The sequence below is a fragment of the Lutra lutra genome, chromosome 8, assembly GCF_902655055.1.
Source record: "Lutra lutra chromosome 8, mLutLut1.2, whole genome shotgun sequence".
NCBI classification, from domain to species: domain Eukaryota; kingdom Metazoa; phylum Chordata; class Mammalia; order Carnivora; family Mustelidae; genus Lutra; species Lutra lutra.
Window position 1 is genome coordinate 89,074,187 of NC_062285.1, and position 18,763 is coordinate 89,092,949.

The 18,763-nt window shown below is 40.3% G+C and overlaps 1 protein-coding gene across 3 annotated transcripts in view; it reads right to left on the reverse strand.

The window, feature by feature from the left end:
* Positions 1 to 11,444: 11,444 nt before the first annotated feature.
* BCL2L14 (BCL2 like 14) overlaps positions 11,445 to 18,763 on the reverse strand; it is a 53,831-nt gene continuing 46,512 nt past the window's right edge. For all 3 annotated transcript variants that reach the window (XM_047743157.1, XM_047743155.1, XM_047743156.1), the window contains 3 exons: positions 18,653 to 18,723; positions 16,250 to 16,516; positions 11,445 to 12,229 (listed from right to left, as the gene is read on the reverse strand). In XM_047743157.1, coding sequence (XP_047599113.1) covers positions 12,191 to 12,229; positions 16,250 to 16,516; positions 18,653 to 18,723 — 377 coding nt within the window. In that variant the 3' untranslated portion in view covers positions 11,445 to 12,190. The remainder of the gene's footprint in view (positions 12,230 to 16,249; positions 16,517 to 18,652; positions 18,724 to 18,763) is intronic.

Below are 18,763 nucleotides of genomic sequence, written 5' to 3' on the forward strand. Positions count from 1 at the left end.
GAAGAGATAAGAAACTTAAAGACATAGCCACAGAAATAAGGCTGGGGAGAAACATTAACAGAGTAACAGTGAATTGTGGGATGACTTCTACTGGTCTAATTTAGGTGTAATTGGAGTGATGACTTCAAAATTTGATGAAAACTATACACCCACAGAACCAAAAAGAGTCAATGAACACCAAGCACACACACCAAAAAATGTGGGCAACTCCACATTATAAGGCAGCTCACAAACTGCTCAAAACCAGTGATGAAGAAAAATACTTAAGAAGCCAGAGAAAGAGGGACCTGGGTGGCTCCGTTTGTTAAATGACTGCCTTCGGCCCAGTTCAAGATCTTGGAGTTCTGGGATCAAGCCCCACATTGGGCTCCCTGTCTAGTGGGGAGTCTGCTTCTCTCTTTTCTTCTGCCCCCACCCACCTCTCGCTTGCTCTCTTTCTGTCTCAAATAAATAAATTCTTAAAAAAAGAAAGAAAGAAACCAGAGGGAAAAAGATACATACAGAGAAACTAAAATAAACACAGCAAACTTTTCTTGGGAAATGATACGAGACAGAAAAAAATAGAGTAACATCTTCAAAATAGCGGAGAAAAAAAATGTCAACACGAAATTTTATACCCAACAAAAATATGTTTAAAAAAACGAAGGTACTTTGTGAGATATACAAAAGCTAAAAACTTCATACAAGTAGATTTGAACTACAAAAAATTATAAAGGATGTCCTTTAGGGAGAAGGAAAATTATACTAAATAGAAATCTTTTCTACAGAAAAGAAAGAGCCCTGGAAATGATAAATATGTGAGTGAATATAAGACTCTCTTCCTTATTTAAATCTCTTATTTAAAAGATAATGGGGGGGGAGGTGCCTGGGTGGCTCAGTTGGTTAAGTGTCTGCCTTCACCTCAGGTCATGATCCCGGGGTCCTGGGATTGAGTCCCATTGGGCTCTCTGCTCAGCGGGGAGCCTGCTACTCCCTCCCCCTCTGCCTGCTGCTCTGCCTACTTTTGCTCTCTCTCTCTGTCAAATAAATAAATCTTTTAAAAAATATAAAAATTGCTCTTTTAAAAAAATAAAAGATAATGGATCATTTAAAGGAAAAATAATATATTGTAGTGTTTTTTAACATACATAGAATAAAATATATGACAATAATAGTACAGAGGCTGGGAAGAGATGAAGGTATAATTTTAAGTGTCCCCACTATACATGAAGTGTATAATTTCACTTGAAAGTAGACTTGTAAGTTAAAAATGTATGCTATAAATCTAAAAAGCCACTGAAATGTATATATACGCCTACATAGTCACAGAAGATTTATAGCTAATAAGCCCAAAAAAGGTGATAAACTGGAATTACAAAAAATACTAATTCTAAAAATAAAGCAGAAAAGGAGGAAAAGGGCAACAAAGGACAGACAAGACAAAAAGAAAACAAATAGCAGGTTGGTGTATTAAATCAAACCATATCAATATTTGTGATAAATGAAAAATGTCTAAATATCCCAATTAAAAGGCAGAGATTACTGGGTTAGATTTAAAAAGCCAGACCTAGCTATATGTAGTCTACAAAAAGCCACTTTAAATATAAAGACATGATTATGTTAAAAGTAAAAGGGTGGAAAAGTACTATGATAACACTAGTCAAAAGAAAGATCGAGTGGCTATATTAACATCAGTCACAAATTTCAGAGCAAAGAATACTAATATTACTAATTGTCATTTAATAGTAATATGGGTCAATTCATCAAGAGGACATAACAATTCTAACATTAATGCATCTTTCAGTGTGTTTTTTCCTACATTACCAGAAATTCTCTGACACCAGCTGTTACCCTATAATGCAGCTCAATTCAACGATCTACCCAGAGATTATGTCAGATCCCACAGGTTAAGGGTTTAGTCCCATGAGCCTGGCTCCCCACAACACAGTCTTTAGACATCATCTAGGCTTCTGACCAATAGGCTATAAATCAGAAGTCCCTCCTTGGCTTCAATTAATTTGCTAGAACAGCTAACAGCATTCAGGGAAACATCTCACTGACTAGATTACTGCTCTAATATAAAAGGATAGAACTCAGAAACAGCCAGATGCATAGGGCAAGGCCTGGGAAAGGAGCATAAAGCTTGTATGCCTTCTCTGAGTGTGCCACTCTCTCAGTACCTATATGTGTTCACCAACCTGGAAGCTCTCCCAGCCTCATCCTTTGGGTTTTTATGGAGGCTTCATTACACTGGCATGATTAATTAAATAATCAGCTATTGGCAATTGATTCAACCTCCTGCCCTCTTCCCTCCCCAGAGTCAGGGGGTGGGACTGAAAGTTCCACCCCCTCAATTCACAGGGTTGGTTCCCTTGACAACCCATCCATAGGTTACCTAGGGACTTTCCAAAAGTTGCCTCATTAACATAACAATAAACACCTTCATTGCTCACATCACTTAGGAAATTCCAAGGGTTTTATTGGTTCTGTGCCTGGAGGAGCAGGGACAATGACTAAATACATATTTCCTATTATAAATCATAGTATTACAAACCATTAACAGCTCAAAGTACACAAAGCAAAAACTGATAGAATTGCAAGGAATATAGACAAACTCACAACCATGGAGATTCCAATGCCTCTCAATAGCTCATAGAACAGGTTGACAGAAAATCAGTAAGAATACTGTAGTCTTCAATGCTGCTAACCCACTAGATCTAATTGACATCATAGAGCATTAAAACCAATAATAGTAGAAAACACATCTTTTTCAGATGCATACAGAACATTTACAAACTATATTCTGGGCCATAAAACAAATGTCAGTAAATTTAAGAGGATTCATATAATACAAAGTATGTTTACTGATCACAGTGGAATTAAATTATATATTGGTAATAGAAAGATATCTAGATAATCCTCAAATGTTTGAAAATTAAATAACCCATGTCTAAATCACCCATGGGTTAAAGAGAAAATTTGAACTTAAAATGAAAGCATAGCATACCAGACTTTATGAAGAGAACTTAAATACTTATGGGGATACTTAGTACTTGAGGGGAAATTTATAGACTGAATACCTACATTAAAAAGAATGGTCATTAATTGATGACTTCAGCTTATACTTTAAACTACAAAAAGCAAATGCAGAGTAGGTGTAAGAAAGGAAATAAAGTGAATCAAAGAAACAGAAAACAGAAAAATAGGGAAAAGCAATGAAACCAAAAGATGGTTTGTTGAGCAGATAATACAATCTTTAGCCTGACTGATCAGGAGAAAAGGCACAAATTGCCAAGGAATGAGAGAGGGAACATTACTATAGGTTCTACAGATATTAAAAGAATAATAAGAGAATATTATATGCCAAAATTCCATGACTTAGATGAAATGGACACATTTTTTTTTTAAGATTTTATTTATTTGGAGACAGAGAGCATGAGCAGCATGAGGAGGAGAAGGGGAAGCAGACTTCCCACCGGGCAGGGAGGCTGATGGGGGAATTGATCCCAGGCCCCCTCAGAATGGGCAAGTTTTTTAAAAGACAAATTACCAAAACTCACTGAAGAAAAACAGAATGTAAAATTTTACATTTTGAAAATGGAAAACATTTTAGCAGTTTCTTTAAAAGTAAAACATCTACCAGCTCACCCAACCATTTCATTCTTAGGAATTTATTCAAAAGAAATGAATTTGGTCTAAAACTTATACCAAATCTAGTAACTATATTTGTGAAAGCCCTAAATGGGAAACAACATCAACAGTTGAATGAATAAACAAATGTGGTATATCCATATAATAGGATACTATTCAGTTAAAAAAAAAAAGAGGGGGAGGAGTCAAGATGGCGGAGAAGTAGCAGGCTGAGACTACTTCAGGTAGCGGGAGATCAGCTAGATAGCTTATCTAAAGATTACAAACACCTACAAATCCAACGGGAGATCGAAGAGAAGAAGAACAGCAACTCTAGAAACAGAAAATCAACCACTTTCTGCAAGGTAGGACTGGCGGAGAAGTGAATCCAAAGCCACGGGAAGATAGACCGCGGGGGGAGGGGCCGGCTCCCAGCGAGTGGCGGAGCAACGGAGCACAAAATCGGGACTTTTAAAAGTCTGTTCCGCTGAGGGACATCGCTTCAGAGGCTTAACCGGGGTGAAGCCCACGCGGGGTCAGCGTGGCCTCAGGTCCCGCAGGGTCACAGAAGGATCGGGGGTGGCTGAGTGTCGCAGAGCTCACAGGTATTAGAACGGGGAAGCCGGCTACAGAGACAGAGCCAAGGAGTGACTCTCAGCTTGGGGTTACCTTGAACCAGTCGCAGGCTCGGTCAGCTCGGAGCGCGGCCGGAGGCCAGGGTGGCGGGAGTCATTGGGCGCTGTTCTCTGGGGGCGTGCTGAGGAGTGGGGCCCCGGGCTCTCGGCTCCTCTAGGCCGGAGACTGGGAGGGCCATCTTCACTCCCGTCCTCCGGAACTCTACGGAAAGCGCTCAGGGAACAAAAGCTCCCGAAAGCAAACCCAAGCGGATTACTCAGCCCGGCCCTGGGTAAGGGCGGTGCAACTCTGCCTGGGGCAAAGACACTTGAAAATCACTACAACAGGCCCCTCCCTCAGAAGATCAGCAAGAAACCCAGCCAGGACCAAGTTCACCTACCAAAGAGTGCTGTTTCAATACCAAGGAGAGCGGCAAAATTCCAGAGGAGGAGAAAGCAAAGCACGGAACTCATGGCTTTCTCCCCATGATTCTTTAGCCTTGCAGTTAAATTAATTTTTTTTCTTTTCTTTTTCAATTTTTTTTCTTCTTCTGCTAAATTTTTTTAACTTTTACCCTTTTGTTTTTTAACATTTTTAACTAGTTTATCTACTATATATATATATTTTTTCCTTTTTATACTTTTTCTTTATTGGTTTTCTTTTTTAATTTTTTTTTCTTTCTTTCTGAACCTCTTTTTATCCCCTTTCTCCCCCCCGCATCACGATTTGGGATCTCTTCTGATTTGGCTAAAGCATATTTTCCTGGGGTTGTTGCCACCCTTTTAGTATTTTACTTGCTCCTTCATATACTCTTATCTGGACAAAATGACAAGGCGGAAAAATTCACCACAAAAAAAAGAACAAGAGGCAGTACCAAAGGCTAGGGACCTAATCAATACAGACTTTGGTAATATGTCAGATCTAGAGTTCAGAATGACGATTCTCAAGGTTCTAGCCAGGCTCGAAAAAGGCATGGAAGATATTAGAGAAACCCTCTCAGGAGATATAAAAGCCCTTTCTGGAGAAATAAAAGAACTAAAATCTAACCAACTTGAAATCAAAAAAGCTATTAATGAGGTGCAATCAAAAATGGAGGCTCTGACGGCTAGGATAAATGAGGCAGAAGAAAGAATTAGCGATATAGAGGACCAAATGACAGAGAATAAAGAAGCTGAACAAAAGAGGGACAAATAGCTACTGGATCACAAGGGGAGAATTCAAGAGATAAGTGACACCATAAGACGAAACAACATTAGAATAATTGGGATTCCAGAAGAAGAGGAAACAGAGAGGGGAGCAGAAGGTATATTGGAGAGAATTATTGGAGAGAATTTCCCCAATATGGCAAAGGGAACAAGCATCAAAATCCAGGAGGTTCAGAGAACCCCCCTCAAAATCAATAAGAATAGGTCCACACCCCGTCACCTAATAGTAAAATTGACAAGTCTTAGTGACAAAGAGAAGATCCTGAAAGCAGCCAGGGAAAAGAAGTCTGTAACATACAATGGTAAAAATATTAGATTGGCAGCAGACTTATCCACAGAGACCTGGCAGGCCAGAAAGAGCTGGCATGATATATTCAGAGTACTAAACGAGAAAAACATGCAGCCAAGAATACTATATCCAGCTAGGCTATCATTGAAAATAGAAGGAGAGATTAAAAGCTTCCAGGACAAACAAAAACTGAAAGAATTTGCAAATACCAAACCAGCTCTACAGAAAATATTGAAAGAGGTCCCCTAAGCAAAGAGAGACCCTAAAAGAAGTAGATCAGAAAGAAACAGAGACAATATACTCCTTACAGTCACCTTACAGGCAATACAATGGCACTAAATTCATATCTCTCAATACTTACCCTGAATGTTAATGGGCTAAATGCCACAATCAAAAGACACAGGGTATCAGAATGGATAAAAAAGCAAAACCCATCTATATGTTGCCTACAAGAAACTCATCTTAAACCTGAAGACACCTCCAGATTTAAAGTGAGGGGGTGGAGAAGAATTTACCATGCTAATGGACATCAGAAGAAAGCAGGAGTGGCAATCCTTATATCAGATCAATTAGATTTTAAGCCAAAGACTACAATAAGAGATGAGGAAGGACACTATATCATACTCAAAGGAACTATCCAACAAGAGGATCTAACAATTTTAAATATCTATGCCCCTAACGTGGGAGCAGCCAACTATATAAACCAATTAATAACAAAATCAAAGAAACATATCGACAATAATACAATAATAGTAGGGGACTTTAACACTCCCCTCGCTGAAATGGACAGATCATCCAAGAAAAGATCAACAAGGAAATAAAGGCCTTCAATGACACACTGGACCAGATGGACATCACAGATATATTCAGAACTTTTTATCCCAAAGCAACAGAATACACATTCTTCTCTAGTGCACATGGAACATTCTCCAGAATAGATCACATCCTCGGTCCTAAATCGGGTCTCAACCGGTATCAAAAGATTAGGATCATTCCCTGCATATTTTCAGACCACAATGCTCTGAAGCTAGAACTCAATCACAAGAGGAAATTTGGAAAGAACCCAAATACATGGAGATTAAACAGCATCCTTCTAAAGAATGAATGGGTCAACCAGGAAATTAAAGAAGAATTGAAAAAATTCATGAAAACAAATGATAATGAAAACACAACGGTTCAAAATCTGTGGGACACAACAAAGGCACTCCTGAGAGGAAAATATATAGCGGTACAAGCCTTTCTCAAGAAACAAGAAAGGCCTCAGGTACACAACCTAACCCTACACCTAAAGGAGCTGGAGAAAGAACAAGAAAGAAAGCCTAAACCCAGCAGGAGAAGAGAAATCATAAAGATCAGAGCAGAAATCAATGAAATAGAAACCAAAAAAACGAAAGAACAAATCAACGAAACGAGGAGCTGGTTCTTTGAAAGAATTAATAAGATTGATAAACCCCTGGCCAGACTGATCAAAAAGAAAAGAGAAAGGGCCCAAATAAATAAAATCATGAATGAAAGAGGAGAGATCACAACGAACACCAAAGAAATACAGACAATTATAAGAACATACTATGAGCAACTCTACGCCAACAAATTTGACAATCTGGAAGAAATGAATGCATTCCTAGAGACATATAAACTACCACAACTGAACCAGGAAGAAATAGAAAGCCTGAACAGACCCATAATCAGTAAGGAGATTGAAACAGTCATCAAAAATCTCCAAACAAACAAAAGCCCAGGGCCAGACGGCTTCCCGGGGGAATTCTACCAAACATTTAAAGAAGAACTAATTCCTATTCTCCTGAAACTGTTCCAAAAAATAGAAATGGAAGGAAAACTTCCAAACTCATTTTATGAGGCCAGCATCACCTTGATCCCAAAACCAGGCAAGGATCCCATCAAAAAAGAGAACTACAGACCAATATCCTTGATGAACAGAGATGCAAAAATTCTCGCCAAAATACTAGCCAATAGGATTCAACAGTACATTAAAAGGATTACTCACCACGACCAAGTGGGATTTATTCCAGGGCTGCAAGGCTGGTTCAACATCCGCAAATCAATCAATGTGATACAACACATTAATAAAAGAAAGAACAAGAACCATATGATACTCTCCATAGATGCTGAAAAAGCATTTGACAAAGTACAGCATCCCTTCCTGATCAAAACTCTTCAAAGTGTAGGGATAGACGGCACATACCTCAATATTATCAAAAAGCCATCTATGAAAAACCCACCGCAAATATCATCCTCAATGGAGAAAAACTGAAAGCTTTTCCGCTAAGGTCAGGAACACGGCAGGGATGTCCGTTATCACCACTGCTATTCAACATAGTACTAGAAGTCCTAGCCTCAGCAATCAGACAACAAAAGGAAATTAAAGGCATCCAAATCGGCAAAGAAGAAGTCAAACTATCACTCTTCGCAGATGATATGATACTCTATGTGGAAAACCCAAAAGACTCCACTCCAAAACTGCTAGAACTTGTACAGGAATTCAGTAAAGTGTCAGGATATAAAATCAATGCACAGAAATCAGTTGCATTTCTCTACACCAACAACAAGACAGAAGAAAGAGAAATGAAGGAGTCCATCCCATTTACAATTGCACCCAAAACTATAAGATACCTAGGAATAAACCTAACCAAAGAGGCTAAGAATCTATACACAGAAAACTATAAAGTACTCATGAAAGAAATTGAGGAAGACACAAAGAAATGGAAAAATGTTCCATGCTCCTGGATTGGAAGAATAAATATTGTGTAAATGTCTATGCTACCTAAAGCAATCTGCACATATAATGCAATTCCTATCAAAGTACCATCCATTTTTTTCAAAGAAATGGAACAAATAATCCTAACATTTATATGGAACCAGAAAAGACCTCGAATAGCCAAAGCAATTTTGAAAAAGAAAGCCAAAGTCGGTGGCATCACAATTCCGGACTTCAAGCTCTATTACAAAGCTGTCATCATCAAGACAGCATGGTACTGGCACAAAAACAGACACATAGATCAATGGAACAGAATAGAGAGCCCAGAAATGGACCCTCAACTCTATGGTCAACTCATCTTCGACAAAGCAGGAAAGAATGTCCACTGGAACAAAGACAGCCTCTTCAATAAATGGTGTTGGGAAAATTGGACAGCCACATGCAGAAAAATGAAATTGGATCATTTCCTTACACCACACACAAAAATAGACTCAAAATGGATGAAGGACCTCAATGTGAGAAAGGAATCCATCAAAATCCTTGAGGAGAACACAGGCAGCAACCTCTTCGACCTCAGTCGCAGCAACATCTTCCTAGGAACATCGCTAAAGGCAAGGGAAGCAAGGGCAAAAATGAACTTTTGGGATTTTATCAAGATCAAAAGCTTTTGCACAGCAAAGGAAACAGTTAACAAAACCAAAAGACAACTGACAGAATGGGAGAAGATATTTGCAAATGACATATCAGATAAAGGGCTAGTGTCCAAAATCTATAAAGAACTTTGCAAACTCAACACCCAAAGAACAAATAATATAATCAAGAAATGGGCAGAGGACATGAACAGACATTTCTGCAAAGAAGACATCCGGATGGCCAACAGACACATGAAAAAGTGCTCCACATCACTCGGCATCAGGGAAATACAAATCAAAACCACCATGAGATATCACCTCACACCAGTCAGAATGGCTAAAATTAACAAGTCAGGAAATGACAGATGCTGGCGAGGATGCGGAGAAAGGGGAACCCTCCTACATTGTTGGTGGGAGTGCAAACTGGTGCAACCACTCTGGAAAACAGCATGGAGGTACCTCAAAATGTTGAAAATAGAACTATCCTATGACCCATCAATTGCACTGCTGGGTATTTACCCTAAAGATACAAACGTAGTGATCCGAAGGGGCACGTGCACCCGAATGTTTATAGCAGCAATGTCTACAATAGCCAAACTATGGAAAGAACCTAGATGTCCATCTACAGACGAATGGATAAAGAAGATGTGGTATATATACACAATGGAGTACTCTGCAGCCATCAAAAGAAATGAAATCTTGCCATTTGCGACGACGTGGATGGAACTAGAGGGTATCATGCTTAGCAAAATAAGTCAATCAGAGAAAGACAACTATCATATGATCTCCCTGATATGAGGAAGAGGAGATGCAACATGGGGGGTTGAGGGGGTAGGAGAAGAGTAAATGAAACAAGATGGGATTGGGAGGGAGACAAACCATAAGTGACTCTTAATCTCACAAAACAAACTGAGGGTTGCTGGGGGAGGGGGGTTGGGTGAGGTGTGGTGGGGTTATGGACATTGGGGAGGGTATGTGCTATGGTGAGTGCTGTGAAGTATATAAGCCTGGCGATTCGCAGACCTGTACCCCTGGGGATAAAAATATATTTTTATAAAAAATAAAAATAAAAATAAAAATAAAATAAAATGTTAAAACCTGAAAAAAAAAGTGTCCCTGGCATTAGATAGACAAAGTTAAATTAGACAAAATACTTGTTTACAAAATAGTTTATAATCCAGTGCAAAAGACTAGTTCTTATGGCATAATGTATTAGATATACTGTCTATAAACAGTGTGTTATGGTGCATGCTTTTGAGGAAAGGCATCCAAGTGTAGCCCTATGGCAGCCAGGGAGGCTTAGCAAATGTTTCCTAGAGGAAATGAAGGCGTGAATTTGGAAAGATAGGTTGGAGTTAATTCAATCAGTGGAAATAAGGGGGGAGAGGACCAGGAGGCAGGGACATGACAAGTGGAGAAAATATTGTTATGGAGGCTTAGAGGTACAATGTTGCAGGATACATTTGGGAAACTGCAAATAGTGTGGAATGGTTGGATCAACATGGGAGAAGAGAAGTCTCCAGTGCTTCCTTCTGTAAAAGGAAACTCCTTTATCCCTAACATTTATGATTTTCTGTGCGTGTGTATGTTGGGGGGGGCAGGAAGTAAAAGAGAATAACTCATTTTAATTAAGACCGGTAGAGTAGTAAGGCATGGGATATTAGATAGGTCCAATTTTCTCACAAAGCTGAACGTATGTCTGATTAATTTATTCATTTATTTGTTCATCAAAGGTTTATTAAACACCTGTTTTACATCAGGCTACATCCAGGGCAACGGATCCAGAAATTTTTAAGATTTTAATTTGAAAGTATTTTTAAATTGTTTTATTTTTTATTTATTTATTTTTTTTTATAAATAAAGTCTTTTTTTTTTTAAGAATTTTTTATTCATTTATTTGACAGAGAGAGATCACAAGCAGGCAGAGATACAGGCAGAGAGAGAGAGGAGGAAGCAGGCTCCCTGCTGAGCAGAGAGCCCGATGCGGGGCTCGATCCCAGGACCCTGAGATCATGACCTGAGCCGAAGGCAGCGGCTTAACCCACTGAGCCACCCAGGCGCCCCTTAAATTGTTTTAATAATTATTATCTTAAATAATTGTTAAACAATTGTGAAACATATTTCACTTACCATAAGACCTCATTCTGAACAGGATCAATTTCAGAAAAACAATCAGTGACTGCGTTGAGAGGAAATTTTCATCTTCGCTGAGGGCAGTACATAATACTGGTCATAAATGAAAACTCAGCACTATATACCAAGCACTGTTGTAAGCGCTTTTTATAAATTAACTCATTGATCCTTACAGAGATCTTAGTACTATTACTTTTTACTTCTTTTAACCACTAGATACTCTTTTGACAGTGGTCTTTCCATATCAGTGACTATTTGTTACACTACCACAAAACAAAACAAAAAAAAAAAAAAAAAAACAAGGAAAATTTCAGAGACCTTAAGAAATGGAGGTGGGGTCACTGAGACAGTTAAGCGTGGTAGGAGTAATTATTTTCTGCCAAATGCAAGTGTTTCCAACTGCCAAAGAATTTTTCTAGGGAAATGAGTCAAATGGCAGATATCTCCCCAAATGAGTGGATATTGCAGTGAACTTGAGTCTCTTTGAACTTTGTCTACCGACATGAATAGCAACATCTTCCTAAAGGTAGGCTTGAAAGAATGCCATTATTACGCCATCCCAAGTGTAGTTTAAAAATAAATAGTACTAGAAACCAAAGAGTAAGCACATGCACGATTTATCATTTCACCCTCATGGAGTCAGCAAATATCTGGAACAAAATTTCCCTAAAGTGGCCAACAGAAGCAAGATGATAGTTTCTGTTCTGAATGTTTGAACGGAAAATTACCACTTGTCTTCCTAGACTTCCTCCCGCATTCAATGGAGGACCTGAAAATAATGGATGTCGTGGGCCACGCTACTACATTCTGTGAGCTGGAGACAGACGAGGACTCTCCTGATGCCTCTGGATTCACAGGAACAATGATTTGGGAAACCTCAGCGCTCCCTTTGCCTTGCACATTCATACGTTCTCCCACATTCTATGCTGAAACCAATGTAGACAGGATCAGCTGAATCATGAGTATTCCAGATGACAACTCTTCTGATGCTTCAGTCTACCTCTTCATGTGTTATTCCAAGTACTTTTTCCTAGAGAGGAACAAAAGAAATAGACACATAACATTCCAAGTCTGACTGACGGTTGAACTGAAAACAGATAGCTGTGAATTTGGCTCTCTTATCCCAGGCATGACCCAGGGTTCTGAGACTATGGTAGGGTTTGGGAGAGGGTCTGGGAAGATGACCAGCATCCTTGCTATTCTGGAAGGAGAACATATGCTAAGGAGTTATGTTATACATCCAGGGCTAACAAGCTAGATGGGGAAAGGCTTTGATGCTGTATTTAACATTCAAAAGAATAGATGCTGAAAGGTTGAAGACTAGGGAGGTTGTAAACCTCTCCCTACAATTTACTGTAAAATGGGTGAGGTTGCAGTTACAAACAGAGTAACTATTTGAACAGTGCTTTACAATGAGGAAAAATGGCCGACTGAATTAAAATCTCATGGCAGTTTGTTTAGCAGGCTTTTTAGATACGGTTGTAATTCATTTGATTGATTCATTATGTTAGGAGAACTGGCTGAACATCTATGATGTATATAGAAAGAACAGGTGTAAAATACTTAAGAGGCATAAAATACTTAAGCCAGCCCATAGATCTACAGTTTAGTTGGGAAGATTAGATGCACCTGTGTGAAATGCAGAATACTGAGATAGTCAGGAATCCTGGAACCCTTGGGCATGGAAATCATTTTCTTCCTTCTCCACCACTATAAGGCAACACCCTGGAGAGTCACCAAAATACCTGGGACCAATGGAAGTTGCTAGACGCTTGCCACCCCAACATCATCTTTCTTTCCTATTCATGGACACTGAACACAGGTCTCAGTCCACATCTCCTCCACATTCAATAGCTCCTATCAATGTGTAAATATTCTTTTATCAACATCCTCCTTTATTTTTTGCAAGTCCTTTTCTATCGGCTCTGGGAAAATTAGTCCTTTCTCTCTCATTCTTTTTTCTCCCTCTCTTAATTTCCAGCTACATGCTCCAAATTAAACCTAAATGTGGCCAAGGCTTAAAATTAGGAGTTATGATGGCCTGGAAAAGTAAACTAATAAATTACAAATAATTTTTTTAAATGCCATAAAATTCTAAAACCGTTGAAAATGCCTTTATTATCTCAACCAAAAATCCATCTATTTTCTCTACGTAGATACTGTTTTCTCTCTAGCACCAGCAGCCAAATTAAAAAATAAGTAAATAAAAATATATTCTTATATATTTCCTCTTTTTATTTGCTTACTATAATTAGAACCACCATTTTTCACAACAGATGTATTGAAATGTACCACCGAATTCATCCTTTTAAAGTATATAATTCAGTAGCTTTTGGTATATTCACAGAGCTGTGCAACCAACCACTCTGCCTGATTTTAGAACATTTTCATCACACAGAAAGAAACTCCTTATTCATTAGTAGTCACTCCCCATTCCCTCTCCTCTCATCTGTCTCTATGAATTTGCCTATTCTGGATATTTCATAAAAATAGAATCATACAATATAGGGCCCTTTTGTCTAACTTCTTTCACTTAGCATAATGTTTTCAAAGTTCATCTATCTGGGACATTAAGGAGGGCACGTGATGTAATGAGCACTGGGTATTATGTAAGACTGATGAATCACTGAACTCTACCTCTGAAATTAATAATACACTATATGTTAATTAATTGAATTTAAATGTTAAAAAATTGAAAAAAATTAAGGTTTATCTACCTGTTCTATTCCTTTTCATGGCTAAATACTGTTCCATTGTAGGGGCATACCACTTTGATATTTCCAGTCATCATTCATCACTGATGGACATTTGGGTTGTTTCCACTTTTTGGCTATTATGAAGAATGAATGCTACTAGGATCATTCATGTACAAGTTTTTATAGGAACATTTTTTATCAATTTTCTTGGGTAGATACCTAAGAGCAGAATTGGTAACTCTGTTTGATGTTTTGCGGAATTGCCAGATTGCTTCCAAAGGGGAAGTATTGCTAGTGGCTGTGAAATTATATCTCATTGTGTTTTGTTGTTGTTGCTTTTTAAGTAGGCTCTAAGCCCTGCGTGGAGCCCAGTGTGGGGCTTGCACTCATGACCCCGAGATCAAGACCTGAGCTGAGATCGAGAGTCAGACACTTAACCAACTGAGCCACCAGGTGCTGCTCATTGCAGTTTTGATTTGCATTCCCCTAATGTTGAAATGACTATGTAAAGCAAGCATCTCTTCATGTGCTTATTGGTCATTTGTATATCTTCTTCAGATAAATGTTTATTCAAATCCACTGCCCATTTTAAAAATTGGGCTTTGTCTTTTTTAGTTGAGTTGTAAGAGTTTATTACATATTCTGAATACAAGTTCCTTATCCGATTTGTGATTTGAACATATTTTTTCCCATTCTGTGGGTTGTCTTTTCACTTTCTTGGTAGTTTCTTTTGAAGGAGACAAATTTTAAATTTTGATATAAGTCTGATTTATTTTTTCTTTTGTTGTTTGTGCTTTTGGTGTCACCTTTTTCTAGAACACTTTTGGCCTTCCAGCTCCATTAACTAACTAAACAGACTTTTGAGAACCTGCCTGTGAGCCCAGTTGGTACTTACAATCTCTTTGGAAAAATATACCTACAAGACCAACAAGGATGGTTCTTTCCTGTATATAATTATGGTGCAGACATGAGGCATTATAAGAGGTCAGAGGCTGGTGAGGCCCTTAAGCTAGAATGGTCAGGAAATTCTCTGGGGCAGGGAAGGGACTTGAGGGGGTTCTGGAAGACGGAACAGATAAAGCCAAAATAAAGTCAAATTATCTATCCCTCTTTTAGCTTGAGTTTAGAATACTTGAGAACTTAGTTCTTCAGATCAGCCACTGAAGTCTTCCATATCTGGTGCAAATGTGGAAAATATGAAGGAACAAAAAACTAGGTAACATCAATAGGCAGCCAAAACATCAATAGACAGCCACTGAAGACCACGGTGGTCCCTTCAGCCCTTTAGCAAGATCAGCTATATTTTCCTTCTGGTAGCCAAGACACAAGCCTGTTTGGAGGCTGCAGGGCCATGCTGGGCCATGCTGGGCCATGCATAGAGCAGAATCAAACCTGGTACTCTTAGACCATTTTGGTGGAAGGATGACTAAGGATAATGTGGGGCAAAGGCCTGTCATTCCAGGGAAGGGTTTGAACAGACAAAAATGCCCTGAGCTTACTGAGATTTAAAGCGATAGGTTAAAGCGTTTTGAAGAAGTTAACCTTACGAGGTTATGGCAGCTTGGAAGAAATCTCACGGAATGAGGATAAAGGATGGCGGAGGGGTGAATCTGAAGCATGGGGGTGAAGTTGTCTGTTCTGCCCGACAGCAAGGAGTTAGACACAAATGTGGGGCGCCTGGCTGGCTCAGTGGGAAGAGTTTGTGACTCCTGATCTCGAGGTTGTTGAGTTTGAGCCCCACATTGGATACAGAGATTACTAAAAAATAAAAAAATAAACTTAATTTAAAAAGCAAACAAACAAACAGACACAAGTTTCACTGTTTGCTTTTTGGTTTGTATGGAAATGTCCCTGTCAGAACGGCTGGGTCCAAGCAGCAATGACCAAATATCATGAGCGCCATCTCTCTCTCTGCCTGTCAGCATCTGAGAGAATAAGGAACTGTTTGCCTCTCCCTGTCTCACTGCCAGACTTCCGCTGCCTCCACAATTTGTAAAAACAGAAATTATATCTGTCTAAACATTTTATATCTCACTAGCTCTGCATTTCCTGTTCTATTTGACCAGTGCCTCCCCTCTAACACACATACCCCTGTCCCCTTTGGGAGCCCAGTAAATATTTATTGATGAGGAAGATAATCACTAAAAATATGTTCCCATCACTGGGATCTATCTCTTGCCACTCAACTGTTCTAAATCCATGAGAGCCCCTTCAAAGATGTGTTCCCTTCATGTAAAAAAATCCCAAAAAACGAAAAAAAAAAAAAAACAAACAAACCCAAAACCAAAACCGTAACTTTCCATTCCGCCTTCTCTGAATCTGGGAAGACTGATTCTGAGACAGGCTCCACTTACCCATCCACCCTGCTGCTGGACCCAGGGTGAGAAGTTGTCTTTCAGGTACTTGGTTCCAAAACCCAGCACCCTGTTCATGGGGTGGTTGTCGATGGCAGTGAGCTTGGCCGTGACGTCTATTGCAAGGGCAGCCTTAAAGCCCCGAGCTCTGACCTCTGATTCTCCCCTGGTGTCCACACCCCTTAAGAAGTGGTCCGTGATGGTCTTGAAAACAGGGTAGGACAGCTGGTCCTGGAAGCTGTTCATTAAAGCCTTGTTGTTCTTCAACTGCGTATAAGAAGAGATGCGATCAGTGAGCAGCCTGGCCCCGGGGAGCAGACCTGAGCTCTGCAGTGGCCACCCACACACTCAGTGGGAAACCCCTGATTCCAGTCAGACAGAAATTTCTTAGTGAGCGAGGACTCCATGTTTCCTTAGAAGTCCTCTAGTTCTGTCTCTGGGGAATGCTAAGCTAAGCAGGTTCTCAACAAATATTGTTTCTAAAAGGAATATTCTGGGGGTGCATCTGTTGTTATATAAAGATTCTGGTGGAGCAATGTTCTTGATGTGAGCCCAGCCCACTCCCCGCAACTTCTGTGAGACACAAGGAGCCTGTCCGAATTACAAATCTGAAGCAAGAAGAGCTAGTGTCCTCACCAGCAAGAATGGACTGCTTTTGACCAGGGACCCAGTGGAAGCAGCTTGATTCAAACCCTAGTGGGTAGCTGGAAGCCTGCGCTTGCCACAACAATAGGGAAATCAAATGCCTGAAAGAAACATCTTCCGCAGAGGGCCCTGGCCTGTCCCAGCCTTGCTCCTTCGGGTGGCCCTTGGCTCTGCCAGGCCTCTCCGGCAGAGGCTGGAGGAGGCCGCATAGGCTCTTGGGGATGAATGGCTCCTGCAGCATGGACGGAGTGGCCCTCCCCATTGTCACTGTCCCGGCCTGGTGGGAACCCCCACCCGCACGGCAAAGTCAGACCCTCTGTGTGTTCCTACACATGTCTGCTACTGGGGAAACAATCATGTTCTCTATATAAAGAATGTAAAGTATCACCCCAAATCATCAACAAAAGTGAGATTTTTAAAAAGTAGTGATTTATGGGGTGAAAAGGAAAGCATTTCTCTCCCTCTAATCATGGAGGTCTGCTTCTTACCACCTCCCATTCCTTGCCTCCAGGACTCAATGCAAGTCACCACTTAGGGAGGCTGGGAAGGAGGAGGCCATGAGAAAGCCACAGAATCTTCAAGCTGTAAAGAATCTTCAAGGATTCCAGTAGGTCCTTCCCAGGCCAAGTCCTGTGCTGCTGGCTGGTCATCGGCATCTCCTTGAAATTCTCAAGAAGCTCATTCCTTCACAAGTCAGTCTTGAGTGCTAGAAAGTTCATTCCTAACATGGGGAAATCAATCGCCCCATAATTCCTATCCACTGATGTTGGTTCTGGAGAAACATAGGCAGGCACGTTCGATGTTCTTTCTCTGCACTCCTGTTATCCTCTACTTGTGGACCTGGAGCTCACACACCCTGTTCTCTTTTCTTTATGCTGTGTCCCTGGTTCTCTCCGTTTCTCATTCTGCACCACCCTGGTCATGGTCTGCTGGGCACACCCCTGACAGATGCATGGGGAGAGGAGCGGCTGAGCATGTCGGGACAGGGGAAGTCTGGCTGGCCAGTTAGTGCTTTTCCCCTCCTGCACAAGCCCCATGAGGCCAGACTTCCTCCCACTGATCCTGGTAGGACGAGGAAATGGGTCCACAGGCCAGTCCCTGACCAACACACCCTAGAGACTACTCGACAGTCTATGGGGAACCACACGGAACTCCCCTCTGATGACAGTGGGGTCCCACTCACCAGCTCTGTATCTGAAGGCACTCTCACTCCTTCCTGACTGGAACGATGTAGTCTCGACTTCTAAACAGCAGGAAGGCCAAGTTCTCCAAGTAACACTTAACCCGCCTCCCTGGCCAAATTGCTGAGAGAGACCTTGAGCAGAGAACAGCCCGACCACTTTTGGGGTAGATTTCGGGAAGGACTCCAGCTTTGGAGCCAAGCATGGGACATTAATATCCAGACTGCGGGGCGAATGCGAGAGTCTGAACTTCCCCAAGGATCAGTTACATGGGGAACTAGATTCATAATTCTATTCAGCAAATTTTAATTTATTGGTGTCTTTTCTTGCAATAACAAAGTTACATTTTTCATTTCCAAAAATTCCAGGGAGGCTCCAGAAGGTTTACTTATGTTTTCCAAAGTGATTCATTTTTGAGATGCTGCCAGCATGAAGAATTTTCACTCCAAGGGAAATAAAATTTAGGACTAAGTGGAATCCAGAACTTGCAAAGGAATACAATCTGGAGTACGATTCCATTCTCTGTCCCAGCGCGTGGGCACAGAAAGAAATCACTTTAGTTCAAGAAGCTCCATACCTCTTTTTCCAACTGATCCCCTGAATATTTCAGCAGCTCAACGATTTTCGCTATTATCTGATCTTCTCCATCTGTCGGGGGGAAATTCCAGTTATTTTTTTTTTTTAAGAA